The 13,640-nt window shown below is 41.8% G+C and overlaps 1 protein-coding gene across 4 annotated transcripts in view; it reads left to right on the top strand.

The window, feature by feature from the left end:
• Nucleotides 1-13,640, top strand: part of LOC120989087 (contactin-associated protein-like 4) — a 434,442-nt gene that overhangs the window by 393,568 nt on the left and 27,234 nt on the right. For 3 of the 4 annotated variants that reach the window (XM_040416966.1, XM_040416969.1, XM_040416968.1), the window contains 2 exons: nucleotides 10,974-11,192; nucleotides 12,822-12,893. In XM_040416966.1, the coding sequence (XP_040272900.1) occupies nucleotides 10,974-11,192; nucleotides 12,822-12,893 (291 nt within the window). Of the gene's footprint in view, nucleotides 1-1,439; nucleotides 1,451-10,973; nucleotides 11,193-12,821; nucleotides 12,894-13,640 lie in introns of all 4 variants that reach the window. The other variant, XM_040416967.1, reaches the window with a different exon arrangement.

Consider the following 13,640-nt stretch of genomic DNA (forward strand, 5'->3'; position numbering starts at 1 on the left):
GAGTCAAAATGTTTTACCTTAAAAAAAAAAATAATAATCTATGGAAAATTTCCAAAAATTCACTATTTTCAAAATTTTAATTTCTTTGCTTTTAAGACAGTGATACCTCATAAAATAGTTACTGCGTAATATTCCCCATATGTTTATTTTAGGTTGAATTTAAGAAGCAGATTAGAAATTTTGAAAGAGGATTTCCAAACTCACTTTTTGATTTCCAATTCACTTTAGAAACTACTCCCCTCAAATTATTCAAAACTGATTTTAAAAACTTGGTTAACCCTTTAGGTGTTCCATAAGAATTAAAGGAAAATGGAGGTGAAATTAAAAAATTTCACTTTTTTTGCAGATTTGTACCCATTTTTTCCCTGTTACACATTAAGGGTTAACAGCCAAACAAAACTCAATATTTATTACCCTGATTCTGCATATAAACAGGAACACCCCATATGTGATAGTAAACTGTATATGTACACAGAAGGGATCAAAAGGAAAGGAGAGCCATATTTGGAGGACAGATTTTGCTGGAATGCTTTTTAGGTGCCATGTCACATTTAAAGACACCCTGATGCACCCCTACGGTAGAAACTCCCAAAAAGTGACCCCATTTTGGAAACTGCAGGATAAGGTGACAGTTTTGTTGGTGCTATTTTGGGGTACATATGATTAAAGATTGCTGGATATTATGTTTTTTGTGAGGCAAGGTGACCACAAAATGGCTTTTGTGGCACTGTTTTTATTTTTTGTTTTTTATGGAGTTGTCCTGACAAGATAGATCATGTGTGGTTGATCATGTGACATTTTTATAGAGCCGGTCGTTATGGACGTGGCAATACCTATTTATTTTATTTTTCTTTACTTGAAACTTTCATTGTTTTTATTTAAAAAAATAAAATTTTATATATTTTTTTTTTTACTTTTCATATTTGTCCTACTGTGGGACTTCAGCTTTTCAGGGTTTTATCCCTGTTTCAATTCAGTTCAGTACATTCTGTACTGCATTGAACTGTCAGCATCTTAAACAGTAAGATGCTGACAGTTGCCTAGGAGACCGAGGCTGGATCTACTGGGCTTCGGTAGCTGGCAGGCTTCGATACCTGTGTAAGGCATCAGGCCTTCCATCGGAACCATCGGCCCCCTGTCACCGCAGTACAGTGGGCTGGTGGAGGCAGAGGGAGCCCTCTCCCTCTGTAAACCCTCCACGTGCCACGGTCAGTGCTGACTGCGGCATGTGAAGGGTTAATCAACCAGCAATGCTGGTGGATGCATAAGGGTCCTGGCTGTCAATTAAAGCTGGCCCGTGCTGCTGAAAGGGTGGGTGAAGCTCCTGCACCCGTCCGATCACATCATGTACATGCATTTGAGGATGCGGCAAGAAACTGCAATCCCTCACATACATATATGTGATAATGTGGGAAGGGGTTAATAAAAACCACAATAAGCAGCCCTGAGGGTTAGCAATTTATAATGTTCTGCAGGAAAGTAAAACAAAAAAAAAATATATAATATGACTATTGCATTAAACCTTCTTAGTATTCTTATTGTTCAGGCTAAGTTATGGTATATCACATTAGAGCAGAGGTTAATGGGAAAAAACATTTCTTTGGCTGTGTTTTTATAAATGTCATTTTAACTACATATGAAACAAGAAGAAACATGTTGAACAAGAATATCTTTGTTCGGGTAACAACATTTAAATTACACTTAGTCACAACAAATTTATATTACGGATACACTAGATCCAAACAAAAGAGTATGCTTAATTTATTTTCAAGACAATATTATAATCAAATGACACATTAAAGGGATCCTGTCATGAAGATTTAATCCAATAAAGCACTTTTTATGAAGGCTCAGAGTGGTTTAAAAAACAAAAAGTCATACTTTACCTCTACTGATTCACTGCTACTGTATTTACATTTAATTGGTGCCTAAGTCACGTGGTCAATCTCCACATATAGGAAATGCCCATTGAAAACCAGTCACTGACTAAGGCAGGTCACCATTAAGGCCAGTCATTGGCAGAGTGAGCATTTCCTCTGTGTGGAGAGAGTCCAGGAAGTAGAGACTATCAGCGACCTGATGAACATTGGGTGGAAATGACGGTTCAAAATGCAAGGACAACACTTTAATACAATCCAAAAAAGTAGTCCATACCTATTGTGTGTATGTGTGTGTGTGTATATATATATATATATATATATATATATATACATACAGTCATGGCTGTAAATGTTGGCACCCCTGAAATTTTTCAAGAAAATGAAGTATTTCTCACAGAAAAGTATTGCAGTAATACATGTTTTGCTATACACATGTTTATTCCCTTTGTGTGTATTGGAACAAAACCAAAAAGGGGAGTAAAAAAAAGCTAATTAGACATAATGTCACACCAAACTCCAAAAATGGGCTGGACAAAATTATTGGCACCCGTAACTTAATGTTTGGTTGCACACCCTTTGGAAAAAATAACTGAAATCAGTAGCTTCCTATAACCATCAATAAGCTTCTGACACCTCTCGCCCAGAATTTTGGACCAGTTTTCCTTAACAAACTGCTCCAGGTCTCTCTTATTGGAAGGGCGCCTTTTCCCAACAGCAATTTTAAGATCTCTCCACAGGTGTTCAATGGGATTTAGATCTGGACTCATTGCTGGCCACTTCATAACTCTCCAGCGGTTTACCATCCATTTCTGGGTGCTTTTTGATGTATGTTTAGGGTCATTGTCCTGCTGGAAGACCCTAGATCTCGGACGCAAACCCAGAATTCTGACAGTGGGCTCTACAGTGCGACCCAAAATCCATTGGTAATCCTTAGATTTCATGATGCCTTGCACACATTCAAGGCATCCAGTGCCAGAGGCAGCAAAACAACCCCAAAATGTCAATGAACCTCCACCATATTTCACTGTAGGTACTGTGTTCTTTTCTTTGTAGGCCTCATTCCGTTTTCGGTAAACAGTAGAATGATGTGCTTTACCAAAAAGCTCTTTCTTGGTCTCAACTGTGCATAAGACGTTTTCGAAGAAGGATTTTCGCTTACTTAAGTTCATTTTTGCAAAATGTAGTCTTGCTTTTTTATGCCTCTGTGTCAGCAGTGGGGTCTTCTTGGGTCTCCTGCCAAAGCGTTTCATTTCATTTAAATGTCGACGGATAGTTCACGCTGACACTGATGCTCCCTGAGCCTGCAGGACAGCTTGAATATCTTTGGAACTTGTTTGGGGCGCTTATTCACCATATGGACTATCCTGCGTTGACACTTTTCATTAATTTTCCTCTTCCGTCCACGCCCAGGGAGATTAGCTACAGTGCCATGGGTTGCAAACTTCTTGATAATGTTGCGCACTGTTGACAAAGGCAAATCTAGATATCTGGAGATGGACTTGTAACCTTGAGATTGTTGATATGTTTCCACAATTTTGGTTCTCAAGTCCTCAGACAGTTCTCTTCTCCTCTTTCTGTTGTCCATGCTTAGTGTGGCGCACACAGACACACAATGCAAAGACTAAGTGAACTTCTCTCCTTTTTATCTGCTTTCATGTGTGATTTTTATATTGCTCACACCTGTTACTTACCGCAGGTGAGTTTAAAGGAGCATCACATGCTTGAAACAATCTTATTTATCCACAATTTTGAAAGGGTGCCAATAATTTTGTCCAGTCCATTTTTGGAGTTTGTTGTGACATTATGTCCATGTTTGTTTTTGTTTGTTTTTGTTTTTTTCTCCCTTTTTTGGTTTTGTTCCAATACACACAAAGGGAATAGACGTGTGTATGGCAAAACATGTGTTCCCTTACGTCCTACCAGCAGCACAGATGGGTTAACTGCCCCTGTGGACTGGTAGGACCGGCGGAATTTTAATGAGCCCAAGAACCAATAAATGTTATTCAGCTCCCTGAAAGGGAGGAGATCACCCCCCAGCCCACCGTGTTTTTTTTTCTGTCCTCTGGACAGGTGGACTGGCGTGTCGCTCCCCCTCAGGGAGCTGAAGAATGCTTAGCGGCTCTTTTTTTCTCCTTAAGCTTAGCTCGCCTTTTCTATGGATCTCAGTGCCTTTATTTTAGGCCTGATCACGGCGATTTCTGTCTGGGGTACCGTCGGGGAGGGGGGTGTCCCCTCCCCTCTTCTTTCATCATCTGTATTCGGTGCTCCGTCCCTCCGTTACTGCATGTGTGCGGCGCTATGGGCGCCGCCATTTTCCGGAAGTGACGCGCTCTAGGTGCGCTACGTCACTTCCGGTTTTCCGGAGCGATGCGGTGAGGTATCAAACTCACCATTTCTTTCAAACTAACTCCCTATAAGACATCCTGGATTCAGGATTAATCTGGGGAGACATTTCAGTAATAAGTAGAGCCTGTATAGGCTCTGGTTTTTTCTTTGGGCTAATTTCGTTTCAGGACCCGCCCAGTGGGCGTGGCTTCCTCCTTTTAAGCGCCCAGAGCCCATCAGTCTGTGCTCTGGTTGCGTTGCTTTCACAAGTTAGCTCCAGAGCTCTCCTGTGCTTTGTGATATTCTTGCAGTATTACTTTGCTGGGTTTTGTAGTTCCTCTTCTTTCAGCTCTATTTCTTCTAGTGCTGGTGGGCCCCCTTAAGGTCTGGTTTTCTCCACCTCCTGATATTGTAGGTGTTATGACCTGTTTTGTCTCTTTCCATTACAGACTATGGCTTCCCCTAAGGAACTGGATCAGCGGAAGGCTGGGGCCAAGAGGAAGCATTTGGCATGTTACGAATGTAACATACCCTTAGATGACAGCTGTCCTTACTCCAGATGTGAGAGTTGTCGCACGGCATCCACGGAACCCACGATGCAGGAAATGTTCCAGTGGACAAAGACATACGTGGATGATTCCATCAAGGGAGTAGTTCGGCTGCTTAATGAGAGGCTACCAGGTCCCTCTCAGACTCCCATGGAGGTGGTCGCACCGGTCGAAAGACCTACCCCCTGTTCTGTGGGGTCTTCTTCTTCTGAGGAAGAAGAATCTACTTCTTGCTTTTTCCCTCCAGAAAAGACGCAGAAGTTACTCAAGTCCATCAGGTCGGGGGACCAGGATGTTGACATGGGGGAGTCCTCCGATCCAGCCGGTCGGACACAGCGTGTCTTTAGAGCGGATGAGACCCTCCTCTCTGTGATGCGCACAGAGTGGAAAAAGCCTGAGAAGGGTCCAGTGCTTACCAGAAAATTCAGACTCATGTACCGGATGGCTAAACCCTTGGTGGAATCGTGGGGTTCCGTTCCCAAGGTGGACATGGCTATAGCCAAGTTGTCCCGGCGCACTCTAGTCCCTGCAGATGATGGGTCTAGTCTGCAGGACCCTCTAGACCGGAGGGCAGAGTGCACCCTTAGGAGGAGTTACGCGGCGGCCGCTGCCTCCGCATCTACTTCAATTGCGGCCACAGAGGTAGCCGCCTATCTACGCTCCAAGCTCAATAAAATCCAGACGGATGTGGATCAGAGCGTATCAAGAGACGACATCCTGGCAGCCTTCAAGTCAGCCAATCTGGCTATGGACTTTCTAGTCGATTCCTCCCAGATGCAGCTGAAGCTGGCCGCCAAAACTATGGCCCTAGTTTCAGCTGCCCGCAGACCACTTTGGCTGAAACCGTGGATCGCGGATAACGCATCCAAGTTTAACCTTTGTGGGCTCCCCTTTGAACCGGATAGGCTATTCGGGTCCGAATTGGATTAAATAATGGAGGGGCTCTCCGATAAAAAGGGGAAGAGCCTCCCCCAGCAGCCCTTTCGGGGACGCCCCAGGCAGGAGAAGAAGGGCGGAGGTCGTCCTGGGCAGCAGTCTAGGCGCAGAGATTGGGGGGGACCGTCTCGTAAATATTTGAGACGCTCCCGTAAACCCACCAGGGAGGCAAAACCCTCCTGACTATGGGCCTCTTCGAGGCTCTTGGATAAGCCCTGCTGCCCCTGCAGTATCCCCCCTAGATTTTCCCGTACCCCTCCCCCAGATTCCCGTGGGGGGTCGTCTTACCCATTTCAAAGACGTTTGGAGCCGGTTGATTGCAGACCCCTGGGTCCAGGACATAGTTTCTGTCGGGTACAGGGTAGATCTTATCTCTCTCCCCCCAGAGAGATTCATCGCCACACGAAACTTCGGGTCTGCCAAACAAGTGGTCCTAGAATCTTACATTCAGGACTATATTTCCAAGGGAGCCCTAGAGGAGGTACCGGCAGGGGAGAGGGGCCTAGGGATTTATTCACCAGTGTTCATGGTTCCCAAAAAGACGGGAGATCTCCGGATGATCATCGACTTGAGATTTCTCAATCGATTTATAAGGAAAACAAGGTTTCGCATGGAAACCATAAGGTCAGTCAGCCATATCCTCAACCCTGGGGACGTCATGGCTACTCTGGACCTCAAGGATGCGTATCTTCACATTCCGATCCATCCCGCGTCCCGGAAACTCCTCAGGATCGCGGTCCAGATTTCAGGGGTTTGCAGGCACTTTCAGTTCGCCGTGCTTCCCTTCGGAATCTCTTCTGCCCCCCTTATCTTCACCAAGGTGGTGGTGTCGGTGGTGGCAGCTTTTTAGACTTCAAGGACTGACTATTATTCCTTATCTGGACGACTGGCTTTTCATATCCTCTTCAGTTCCGATCCTTACCCAACATCTTCAGGTCGCAATCTCTTTTCTCTTCCGCCTAGGCTGGATTATCAACTGGCAGAAGTCGAATGTGAGCCCATCGACTTCAATCCATTACTTAGGATTCGTGGTCGACTCTGTGGAGATGTCCCTCCGGTTGACTCCAGAAAGGAGAGCGCGGATTCAGGACCTAGCAAAGGTCCTTTATGTCCCTCGTCGAGTCTCTATCCGGACTCTCATGAAGATGCTGGGGCTCATGTCAGCGGCTGCGGATGCAGTCCCTTGGGCGCTATGGCACCTCCGTCCTCTTCAGTCGGAGGTCTTACACCTATGGAACGGCAGCCCTGCGGGGCTAGATTCCCTGTGCTCCCTGTCCGGTCAAACCCGGAATTCCCTCAGATGGTGGTTTCAGCTACCACCAGGGAAGTCTATGACCCAACCAGCTTGGGTCATATTGACTACAGACGCGTCCCTTGTAGGCTGGGGCGCTCACCTGGACGGATCCCCAATTCAGGGATCTTGGTCTCCTCTGGAGCGGCATCTTTCCTCCAATCTTCGCGAGATGCGAGCTATCCGGCTAGCCCTCCTTCACTTTGCCCCTCAGATCCGGGGCAAAGCAGTGAAAGTCAAGTCAGACAATATGACTGCAGTTCTCTATATAAACAAACAGGGAGGCACAAGATCATTGCCCCTTCTGTCATAGATCGGGGTAATTCTTCGGTGGGCAGAGACGAACCTTTCCCATCTATCTGCCGTTCATATTCGAGGCTCCCTCAATATGATAGCGGACCGCTTAAGTCGAGGATTACCGACCATGGAGTGGTCTCTGCATCCGGAGATCTTCAGGCAGTTAGTTCACAGATGGGGTATGCCAGAAGTGGATCTCATGGCAACCAGGTTCAACGCCAAGGTGCTGAGGTTCTGTTCCCTTTACAGGGAAGACAACCCCCTGGCGATAGATGCTCTGTCAATACTGTGGAGGTTCAGGCTGGCTTACATCTTCCCTCCGTTTTCCATGATACCGAGGGTATTGATGAAAATCCGTCAGGATCAGGCCTCGGTAATAGCCATCATACCGTTTTGGCCCAGAAGATCCTGGTTTACCCAGCTCATTCAGATGAGTCGGGGACAATACTGGAGACTCCCCCCGGAGCAGACCCTGGTGTCGTGGGACACTCACCTCTGCCCAGATCTGCACAGGTTCAACCTGACAGCCTGGAGGTTGATCAGTCCCTTCCCAACTTAGAAGGGCTTTCCGAGTCGGTCCTGAGAACTTTGTCGCATTCCCGAGCAGAGTCTACAAAGAAGGCCTACTCCAGGATCATGAGAATCTTCGTGGCATGGTGTGATTCCAGACAGGTGGCGTCCGCAGATCCGCCCCTTCCTGCGATACTTCAATTTCTTCAAGATGGATTAGATAGAGGCCTATCTCCAGCTACCTTGAAAGTACAGGTTTATGCCATCTCGGCCTGTCTCAACAGGCCACATTCTCGGGACCCACTCATTAAACGCTTCCTGAAGGGAGCTGAAAGACTAAAGCCTACTATACTGAAACCTATCCCCCAGTGGGATCTTTCAGTAGTGCTCAGGGGGCTAGCATCTCCCCCCTTCGAGCCCTTGGAGGAGGTAAATTTCAAATTTTTGACTCTAAAGATGGTCTTTCTTCTGGCTATAGCTTCAGCCAAAAGAATTTCTGAATTGCAGGCTTTCTCTGCAATTCACCCGTACATTATTTTCCTACAGGATAGAGTACTCCTGAAGTTTTTACACTACTTCAAGGCCTAAGGTGCCTACTTTCCAGAATATCAATCAGGTAATCTCTTTACCAGTTTTGTTTACAGCCTCCTCCTCTGATACTCCAGCTAGAGACCCGCTGGATATTTCAAGATGCCTCCAGATCTATGTGGATAGATCTAGAGAGTTCAGGATAGATGAGAATCTTCTTATCCTGTTTGCCGGTAAGTCTAAAGGCCGTAAAGCGTCTAAAGCCACCATTAGTCGCTGGATCAAGGAGGCCATTATGGAAGCTTTCGTCTCCCAATCCTTAGATCCTCCTGAGTTTGTGAGAGCCCATTCTACTAGGGCGGTCTCCACCTTGGTTGCGGAGAGAAGACTCCTCCCCTTAGAGTTGATCTGTAAGGCGGCCTCCTGGAGCTCTGAGTCAACCTTCATCTCCCATTATAGGATAGATGCTAGGATGGCAGAGTTTTCGGTTTTTGGGCAGACTGTTCTTAGTTCTGCCAGGCATGAGGACCCTCCCTAGGGGATTCTTCTTGCTATCTCCCCATCTGTGCTGCTGGTAGGACGTAAGGGAATCGTTAATTTCTAACGATAATTTGTTTTCCCTTAGTCCTAACAGCAGCACACAAATATCCCACCCTAGATACATTATGCTTGTTAAAAACACGGTGGGCTGGGGGGTGATCTCCTCCCTTTCAGGGAGCTGAAGATCGTTTATTGGTTCTTGGGCTCATTAAAATTCCGCTGGTCCTACCAGTCCACAGGGGCAGTTAACCCATCTGTGCTGCTGTTAGGGCTAAGGGAAAACAAATTATCGTTAGAAATTAACGATTACTGCAATACTTATCTGTGAGAAATACTTCATTTTCTTGAAAAATTTCAGGACTGCCAACATTTATGGCCATGACTGTATGTATTTGTATATATATATATATATATAGGTATATATATAATTAGGTATTGCTTTTGGGCTGTGCTCTATTAAATAGCAAAAGTACTCATGTGCATCAAGTGCATTTAAATAGGGTATTTTAATGATACTTATAAATTTTGTGCTCCTTTATTAACTTTGTAGATTTATTAAAACATTGTTGATGTTCATAAATATTCTGGCTTTCTTTAACCCTTTAAGGACCCATGACATAGCTGTACGTCATGGGTCCGATCCCTAAACATGGCACCCACTCGCGTGTGCAGCGGGCAATTTAGCTGCGGGGTCTCTACTATTTTAAGGCTGATCGCATACATCTTACCTTTCAGATGCCTCAAGCCAGCTTCAGAGTCAATTAGATGTATATATAATAATACAGGCCACTAGGTGGCAGCCTTGTATTGATATAGTGCAAATTAAGTCTTCAATGATGGCTATTTACCCATCACTGAATACTATGGACAATCGAATGATTGCCAGTTATTGTCACTCAAGGTGACTTAAAAAAAGTTAAAAAAAAAGTAAAAAAAAGTTTTCAAATCACCCCCTTTCCTTAAAATAAAAATAAAAATACTTAACTAATAAAAAAAAATAAACGTAATGGGCATCGCTGCGTGTGAAAATGCCCATACTATTAAAATATAACAATATTAATGGCATGCGGCAAATGGCGTACAGGGGGAAAAAATTAAAACTGCCAATTTGCCATTTTTTTTATAAAAAGCAATCAAAAAGTCGCACACACTTAAAATTATCACTGAAAAGAACAGATCCCTCACACAGCCCTGTACACATAGCTACAAAAAAGTTATAGGGGTCCGAATATGGTTATGAAAAAATTTCCTCCAAGGTTTTAATTCTTTTTTTCAGTATTAAAACGCAAGAAAAATTATACAATTGTGGTATCGTTGGAACCATACTGACCGGGAGAATGAAGATAACAGGTCAATTTTACTGCATAGTGTACAGTGTAAAAAAAAAACTTTATCAGAATTGCATTTTTACCGTAAATGGTGCCATTAGAAAGTACAACTTGTCCCGCAAAAAATAAGCCCTCATAACATAAGGCTATGTGAATGGAAAAATAAAAAAAGTTAGGACTATGGGAAGGCGGGGAGTGAAAACCAAAAACGAAAAAAATGGAAAATCCCAGGGTCCTTAAGGAGTTAAAATTGCATATGGTATTCTATGCAGCTCTTTTCTTTTTCTTTTTTTTTGCATGAGTGTATTAATTCACAAGTCTTCTTAGAAAGACCCACCAATAGAATGTTTTACAATGTTTTTCAATGTTTTACTTGCCAAGTCTCCAGTTTTCCACATCCAAACAAAGCGTAAAAATATCTATGGGGATATAGCTTTTATTTTGTAGTATAGTGCTAACCCAATGCATACCATATGTAATTCAGTTTAGTATTGAGTGGTATTGCTGCACTTTGTTAAAGCATCAGTTTTTTTCCATTTTTTTTTTAAACAATATGATTTTTGATTGTTCATCCAGTTACTTTCATTGACATCTATAAAATGTGCTTTGTTGTACAGATGTAGAAAAACTAAAAGGAATATCTTGTGACAAATGCCATTGAAAAGTATTGAAAAATATAACATTTTCTGGCCATTGTTTACTTAATGCATTAATCATTCCTTTTAGCTGTGTTATATCTGCAAAAATAAATATGTACAATATTATAACTATGGTATTATTTTTGAAGCAGATGACATTGAGGTTGACCTAGAGACACTGAAGGCCAGTGTTAATGGATTTATTGGATGCCTCTCTGCTGTGCGTTTTAATAACATTGTACCACTAAAGACAGCTTTCAAAAGCAATTTTACTTCTCAAATAATAATAAAGGGACATGTTATCGAGTCTAGTTGTGGATCCATAAATGGAGAGGATGCAGGATCTGGAGAAACAACCCACTCACTTGCAGGTAATTTCAATCAATGATTAAATGGGTCATTTGGTAAAATAAAATAAAAACTTGCCTAAAGAAAGATGCTTCTTATTCCCGGTTTTGCCGTTCAGACTACCAGGGAATATAATTTTTTTTTTTTATAATATGGCTTGTTACTTAAATGTATTGTTGTTATTATTATTATTATTATTATTATTATTATCATTATTAGTATTAGTATTAGTATTATTATGCTTATATTGTTTTTATTGTTATAATTGATTGTTCATGAACTCTTCCAACTTTCACTCTGGCCAGTAGAGAAAACACAATAAGGTGACATTCCTATTTTTGAAGCTCATTTGCCAGCTTTGTAGATTGGGACTGGGTCAATAGAGGATGGCGGATTAAATGACTGCTTTTTATTATACTGTTGGAAGCCTACATGACTTAGGATAGTAACAAAATACGCACAAATAAAGCTCTGTTTGTAGCTCTCTCTCATCATTCCCTGCCTTCTGGAAGACTGACAGCATTACAGCACCTCTTGGAGACTATAATAATCAATGTTATTCCTCTGACAGCCCGTATTGATTTCAGGTGTCATAAGCACATATGCATTGATGCACATAAACAGAAGAAGTATGTCCATCCAGTTGGATGATAATGTATGTAAAGCACTGCGGAATATAGTAGCGCTATATAAAATGCATAAAATAATAAAATAATAATAATAATAATCCTCAGGAAAACATAAGGGACTGTCTAAGAATATAAGAAAGGGAAATAAAAGAAGACAATGTTTTGCAATTAAATAATAAAACATTACCTGTTAAATCCCTCTCTAGCACTGATGCTCCAGTAGTCCTCAGGGGTCTTTGTTTACTTTTCCTGCACAATGAAATGCAGCAGATTACTGGCCTTTGCAGTCAGATATCATGTATACTGACGCTGGCGATTGGCTGCAGCAGTCACGTGGATGCATGACACTATTATCACTCCATTAAAAGTAGACTAAGTCCAGCAGGAATTACTGGATCATTGGTGGGAGATATCATAAGATTTGGATTTTATATTTTATAATATTTTCTGCAGCTACCTTCATTTCACATAATGTCCCTTTAAAGATAAATAATACCTACAAAAGTATAATATTTTGCTGTAATACCTATTGTTTGCCAAAATGGGTGCCTTTTTGCACCATCCTTACCATTTTAAATATTCAGTAATACAGTTTAAAATTAATAAAAATATTACACAATTATAAAGGTTGCTGTATATTTGTATTTTGTTTGGATTCAGTGAAAGATTTGCAACTGCCCATTTATTTCACTCTGTTATATGGTGCTTACAATCTTTGTCCTACGAATAAGCTGATTCTCTCCCACTTTCTTGAGTGTTATCTTTCAGAACAATTCTCAGTGGCAGCATTTTAACGGCTTCATTTTAGAAAGTATGGATCCTTTATTTTCTCATCTTTTTACTTTATTATAAACCCATTTCACTCCTGCTATATGATTGCACTTGTGAAACTTTTAACTTTTTGCATATTTTCAGCATTACAGTATGTTCACAGTTGATAATTTATTATTGAGTTATAACTTTACCAGAAATATACGACTAATGGATTAATTTTTTTCTAACCACTTTATTTTCCTATTGCAGATCATTCTGGAACATTGCATAATGGAGAAAAGTTAACTAATGCATTAAGAAATGGTGTTGCACTTATTGGAGGTAACTTTAAAATGCTTAAAATATAAGGCTTAAAATTATCAATTCATACAAGAGCTAAATGAAAAACATTGATTTAAATTATGTGTGTGTATAATATATATATATATATATATATATATATATACACATACACTCAGCATACAGAGATAGAATCCTCAAGAAGTCAGTCAGTAGCAACAATGTTGAGGTACTCTCTTTTATATATTTTGCACACTTATATAGCGCTACTATATTCCACAGCACTTTAGAGACACTAGCATCAAGCTGTCCCCAATGGGGCTCAAAATCTAAATTCCCTGTCAGTATGATTTTGGAGTATAGGGAAAAACCAGGTTGCCCAGAGGAAACACACGAGAACATACAAACTCCATGCAGATGTTGTCCTTGGTCAGGTTTGAACCCAGGAACCCAGCACCTAAAGGCACTAATGATAACCATTGAGCTGCCATGCTCTTTTAGCAATTTTGTAGAAAATGTACTAAATAGCATTGAATATTTTTGAGCCTTCCCCCCATGGTGTCCTACTTATGTGCTGGCTTGTGAACCTCCAAAAATTGTGCAGCTTAATGAATAAAGTAAACATAACAGATCCTAATATGTTTTGGAATATTTCCAATATTTCTTTAATGATGGTCTAACATTGTGAACCCTTAAAGGTGTTGGCCCGCTAATATTTATCACCTATCCTCATGATAGGTGACTACTGGGACCCTCACTGATCATAAGTACAAACCCCTGTGTTATTAC

The sequence above is a fragment of the Bufo bufo genome, chromosome 2 (genome assembly GCF_905171765.1).
Source record: "Bufo bufo chromosome 2, aBufBuf1.1, whole genome shotgun sequence".
In the NCBI taxonomy this organism is placed as follows: Eukaryota; Metazoa; Chordata; class Amphibia; order Anura; family Bufonidae; genus Bufo; species Bufo bufo.